Source organism: Monopterus albus, unplaced genomic scaffold (assembly GCF_001952655.1).
Source record: "Monopterus albus unplaced genomic scaffold, M_albus_1.0 scaffold277.1, whole genome shotgun sequence".
Classification (NCBI taxonomy): domain Eukaryota; kingdom Metazoa; phylum Chordata; class Actinopteri; order Synbranchiformes; family Synbranchidae; genus Monopterus; species Monopterus albus.
This window is the reverse complement of record NW_018128157.1, coordinates 396,666-403,010: the sequence shown is the minus strand read 5'-3', so window position 1 is coordinate 403,010 and position 6,345 is coordinate 396,666. Positions and strand designations below refer to the sequence as shown.

At 42.0% G+C, this 6,345-nt stretch overlaps 1 protein-coding gene across 1 annotated transcript; it reads left to right on the top strand.

Moving 5' to 3' along the window:
• Window positions 1-2,498: 2,498 nt before the first annotated feature.
• On the top strand, window positions 2,499-5,628 carry cst7 (cystatin f). Its single transcript, XM_020622284.1, has 4 exons — window positions 2,499-2,605; window positions 4,446-4,603; window positions 4,905-5,021; window positions 5,104-5,628. Exons 1-4 carry the CDS (start codon window positions 2,563-2,565, stop codon window positions 5,182-5,184), a joined length of 399 nt encoding a protein of 132 aa, XP_020477940.1. The 5' UTR covers window positions 2,499-2,562; the 3' UTR covers window positions 5,185-5,628.
• Window positions 5,629-6,345: the final 717 nt, after the last annotated feature.

The following is a 6,345-nucleotide window of genomic DNA, read 5'->3' as shown; positions in this document are numbered from 1 at the left end:
TGCTGATGTGACACAGCTCCAGTTCCTCCCAAATTAAAATCATATTAATTCAAAGGTAAAATCCTGACCAGGCTAGGTGGCTAATGGATAAGGTTAACCACCTTTATTTGGCCAAGTATGTTACACACAAGGAATTTGTTTCCGGTACAGAATCGAGGCGGCGCCAACTCAAGCAATGGCTCTAACCAACGGGGGTTCAGTGTCTTGCCCAAGGACACTTCAACATGTGGACTGCAGGCACCGGGATTCGAACCTTCAGCCTTCCATTTGGGAGATGACTGCTCTACCCACCTCCCCCTACCAAAACAAAACAGGTTAGCTTTAGATGCTAACACATCCAGAAGGAAGAAGGCCACATCTGGATCCAGTCTGAGTCCTCTGGCTGCTTTTAACCCTCTCCATGTCAAACAGTCAAACCCATGTTAACCCTGGTTGTTGATCTTTCTTTGTCCCACTCTCTCTGTGCTAAAGACGCCACCTCTTCTCTCTGACAGCTGCTGGTTCAGACTTTTAGCTGCCCAGAGCTCCTCCATGGCTGTTTGACATGACTACTGGCTGGAAAAACCCTTCTTCTAACCTTGGCTAGGGGGCAGGCGGGGCTGATTTACAGACCGTACTTTGACAACACAGGGTGGAGAAGCTGGAATAACAAGAGGAGGCTGTAGGCAGCAGAGGGTCATGGAGGGGGGTGTAGCTGGGAGACACCATATCCTGTCCCACTGATATAAAATAAATAACAGAAAAGTTGAACTGCTAGTTGATATTAAAAGTTTCTACTGAAGTTTTCTTTGACTGACTGTTGTATAAGAGTGAAAAGCATCTGCAGACTCAGAGAAGGTGATCAATGCAGGGAACACCTTCGCACTGATGTGCAGGGAGAGTTTGAAAGAAATAAAACATGGAGCTGTCAGAAACACCAGCTCTGGTTGCAGCAGCTGGTTCCACAGGACTGATGTCACCGTTCCATAATTCAATTAAATGAAAGTTTAATGAGCTCAAAGGAGAGATGTGCTGCTCCGAGTCTGAACAACAAGAGACGACACCACACAGCTCAGCAGTGTTTCAGAAAAACAACACATCTGGTGTGTGTCTAGTTTTTATCCTAGTCACACACATGAGAAGGTCAGAATATTAGGAACAGCTCCTTTAATGATGAGCTCAGTGATAAAGTATAAAATTCAATATATACATTCGCACAATTTCATCAAAACCTGAAACACTATGAGCATCTTAAAGATACTGTATGCTATGGCTGGGCTGCATTCAGGTGTACCTAATAAAGGGTATAGTTACCTGCAGCTGGTCAAAGTGTCATCAATAATCTAAAAGAGCTGTGACTGCAGTGTACAGGTCCTTTCTCACTGTGGCCCAGGGGCACAGTTTAAAAAGTGGATCCAGAGACATGCTTTTTATTCCACACATACGTTTTAAACTTCTACCTACATTACCTACAATACACCTGCTGTTGATCTGTGCTCCATTGCACTGTTGTATTATTATTGCTACGTGACGTGACTGATCAACACAACAAGCTGATCTTGATGTGCTCGGTGAAGACTATTTTAACCCTACAACACAAAGTGAAGGGCTCGGGATACTTTCTGAAGCCACTGTGGGTATTTACACTTTAAAAATAGATTATATTGTTCATTTCCTGTGTTAGCCTGTGTGTTCCTGTAGATTTCACATAAATAAAAAACTAAAACAAACCTTGAATTTGTTTTTATAGAGTAGCATCCCTGTGAGTAAATTTTTACAATATGGGGGCCGTATGGTCGCTCTGGCTCTCTCTCTCTCTCTGATTGGCTGTTCCCTTGCTGACCAATCACGTGATCAGTTCACTTGTATTGATTAAACTGCCAATACAGTCAAAGCTGAAATGATTAATGAATTAATTGATTTACAAAACATGAATAGAAACTAGTTTTAAAGCAGTTTTTAACATAAAATACCAACATTTTGTGGCTCCAGCTTCAAAAAAGTGATGATTTGCCTCTTCTTGTTTGAGTTATTTTAATAGTTTAGATTTATTTTTGATAAGCGAGGTCCAGACGAGGTGCTGTGGCAGAGCCCCTTCTCTCTGCTGAACTTAAAGCACACTTTTCTCAACGTGCTGCACAGTTTTTAGAATTGGTTTAATTCAGTCAGTGGCTTAATCCAAGAACCAGACAGCAGGTTCATCTCTGAGAGGCTCTTCGTCACTTGCAATCCTGGGCCCCATTCTATCAACTCCACAGTCTGAATTCTGCTTTTACATGAGTAGCAAAATAACCTAACAATGAACAAAGGTATTTTTGTGCACTGAGTAATGTTAATACTTGGAGTACATTTTCCTGGTTATACTCACTGCATCACTATGCAAGTAACACCTTAATTGTACTGGACTTTTCCAGAGAGGTATTAACTATGACTTAAGTAAACACTCTGATAGGAAGTTGTTCCACTGACAGGAAGTGATGTCACACATCCCTGCAGCAATAAAAGGGGTGGTTCTGCAGCAGGCCTGTTTGTGCTGCTTCGTGGTTAGTGTGGCTATCTTGCAGGAAACAGAAACAGAGTGTGATGGGGCTGAAGATGATGATCATGCTGCTGCTTGCTGCTCTGGGTAAGAGACAGAAACTTCAACACTTCCTGGTTCCAGTCTGGATTTACACTGGTTTAACATGTTTTAATGTGGTAAATGTTGTGACTTTGAAGGCTCCATATGTCTCCCTTATTTTTCAATTCAATCCAGATCATTTTCAAAACCAGCTCAACAGGTTTTATGTTGACTTTCCTCTTTTCGTTGAGCAGGATTTTAACTCCTTTGGCTCAGCTGCCACATTAGTTTTAAGTATTAAAAGTCAAATCCACCGCTGGGTGAAGAGGCCTCAAACTGTCATGAACATCTCTGTACCATTGTTCATCTAGTTATGCAGAAGCTTCTCTTTTCAGAAGAGTGACACCAGAACGGTGTGGTCCACAACAGCAAAGTCACCAGAAGTACTTTTTTCTCAACAGTCAAACCAGATAGTGGAACAAAAACTTCAGCAGCTAAAAGACAAATGAGCTATTGCAGCCATTTTCCAGACAGATTTCTCTTCACTGCGAACAAAAGAAGAGCAAAACTGAGGTGACTTTTCTTAGTGTGCAAACTTGTGCAGCAGGAAGACTGATGAGGCAACCAGGAAGTGTTTTCTCAGCTTCACACTCTGTTCTCATTGTGTAACAACACAAGTGGCTTGCAGTTTGTCTCCTGAAGCTGCCCAGTTCATTCCCAGCATGCACTCCTCCAACAGCTGACATAGTGATGCAGTACTACGTCACAAATTATTAGACAGTACCTTTCACATTAAAAGCTACTAATTCAAAATAATTACTCAACTTCAAAATGATGATGCCGTGGTAAAATCACAACTTTTACTGATTCTGTTTCCCCCAATTTTTAAAAATGTTCTTATAAAACATTTCAGACTCGTGAAAGTGCGGAAGCCTGCCAAGAAAAGACACTGAACGGAAACAGAGGCTGCGCCACAAAGATGAATCCTTCTGTACCAGCATTATGAGCTGTCACATGGCTGCTACTCTTATCACTATTCAAATTTATTACAAACTATGTCAAAATTTAAAACTATATTGAAATGATGAGCTTCAATCGCACGTGATTTACTGCATAAAACCTGTGATGCTGAGAAGTCTTAGGTTGGGTTAGGTTACTTTATTTATACCCGTAGGTAAATTTGTCTTGCAGTCAGATCAAATGACATCCTTGACACATTTACAAAATACAAGAATAGAAAACATAACATAAACCTGGCGCCTACACCGAACGTAATAAAAGTACTCAGGGCTCCACCAATCAGGACATAAAAGAAATAAAACATCTGAAGAAAACCTAAAATTACTTACAATATATTACTACAGCCTATTTAACTCTATAACAGCAGCAGGGACAAAACTATTTCTATACCGCTGCGTTTTACATCTCGGGACGACAAACCTTCGTCCAGAAGGAAGAAGCCGAAAGTGGCAGTGCGAGGGATGGGAGTCATCATTCAGAATAGAAGTAACTACCCTCTGTACCTGTCTACTGTACAGGGCTGCTAAACTTAACTGTGACTCCCCAAGCAAGCGACTAGACCACTTAATTACTTGCTCCAAGGATTTCCTCTGTCTTAACGTTATCTGACCAAACCATGACACTAGAGAAAACGATAAAATAGATTCAATAAAAGCTCGATAAAACATATTCATTAAGGTTCGGTCAATATGAAAATATGCCAGTTTCCTTAAGCAATGCAGACGTTGCTGACCCTTTTTACATACCATTTCACAGTTCTCCTCAAAAGTCTGATTAAACCTGAGGCTCAAACCTAATGTGTTCATACAACATTGTGAAACAACTGCTGGGGACAAACTGTGCATGGTGGGGGTCAGAGGTGATCCTCCTTCTTCTCCTTTTCCAGGGGTGAGTTTCGGGACCATGCCCGGCTCCCTGTACAATGTGAGTGAGAATGACCCTGGTGTCCAGCAGGCCATCCTCAGCGGCATCTACTCCTTCAACAACCAATCGAACGATGCATTCCTCTTCAAACCCTTCGCCATTGACAGCGCTCAGAGACAGGTAACAGGATAATAAGGATAATCACCTTTATTGGCAAAGTACGTTACACACAAGGAATTTGTTTCCGGTACAGAACCAAGGCAGCCATCTGTGGCGCCAAACACACAGGAAACATGGGATTCGTGTGGGGTCAAAGGGCAGATCAGTATTCTGTAAATCTTGTGTAGAGTGTATAAGACTTAATCTAGTGTTTCAGGCAGTGGATGCATTAGTGGAGACCATGGACTCTTTTTATTGCTCCAGCTGTGACCATAGGTAGCCATCACTTTTACCAGGTAGTCAAGCTGTGTGTGTGTTTCAGATCGTGAATGGGATTCGCTACGTCATAGACTTGAAGATTTCCAGAACCGTGTGTCATAAACGAGATGACGACAACCTGTCCAAATGTGACTTCCAGCCTAAAGGTCCTCTGCAGCAGGTGAGTCTGAGCAGGATGGAGATGTGACTAGTGCAGCTAGTCTGCTGGGATTTAATGTAAAATAACACTTTGTGTTCTCCAGACGTTTCAGTGTCACTGTGACATTTGGGTGCGTCCCCACGAAAGTAAGACAATGATTGAGGCCTTTGACTGTAAGCCATGACAGTACCAGCTACCTCAGCTCTACCTGTTCACCTGTCTCAGCCTTTTTCCTGCAAACCTCTTCACACACAATAAAAACCATCAGCAGTCTTTTGGTCACAGATGTTTAGCTGGAGGTTTTGTAGCTTCTTTTTTTTCCCTCCACTGACATCATAACCAGCCAGTATTGGATGGGAAACCTGGATTTTGTTGGGTCTGATCAGGCCACCTGCTACTCAGGAGGATGAACTGCTGCCAGCTGAAGCGTGCAGGGCCTTGGAGGTCAGACCAGTATCTCACTGGCTGACACTTGTTTCACCTGGTGTGTGTGTGTGTGTGTGTGTGGCGCCAATCTGTCTCCACAAACCTATGAAAAATGACCACTTGTTCACACACCAGCGTAATAAAGTACAACAGAAACCACCTCTTGAAATGTATTTGATTTATACTTTGAGTTTTAGTTTGGCTCATGTCGCATCCACCAACATGGAGGTGAGACTAATGACCTACACTGCAACCAGCCACCAGGGGGCGATCGAATCGTTGTGGCTTCACGTCTGGGAGCTGACAGCCTGTCCTTTTATACTGTATAGTCAACTTCTTCATAATAGTCAGCATGTAAAGTCTGCAATAACTGGCAAAATAAATTAAAGCATGTAGTGTTATTTATAGGCTATTTCATTAAGTTGTTCATTTGATAATGACAAAGATACATTTAGGGGATTTTTAACATTAATGAATTTCTATATATTATGATCCTTTCAGAACCACTTCATGAATATGCACATTTCTACCTTTTATGCTAATTTTAAATGGTTTATAATTCCCAAACCCTTCAGCGCTCACTGATGGTTTCATAGTAAAGACAATATACTCTGATGTTTCACTTTGTGTGTTTTTTCTTATTCTTGATGCCACAGAAAACACATAAGGGGTCACATGTTGGGCCCGACACAAAGCACAAATATTTGAAGACAACAGATTAGATGTGAAAAATTATTCCCTGTTTGGTTCTAGCACTTTTTAGATTACAAGATCCAAAAGCAGCACAGTGATGTGGGTTTTCCTACTATTAAATCGGACTAGAACAGCCAGACCGCCCCTGGCAATATAGCAGCGAGTGAGACGCATCTTAGAAGCCCTCATGCAGCATCAGGAGTATGTATACTGTACTTCTATGGTC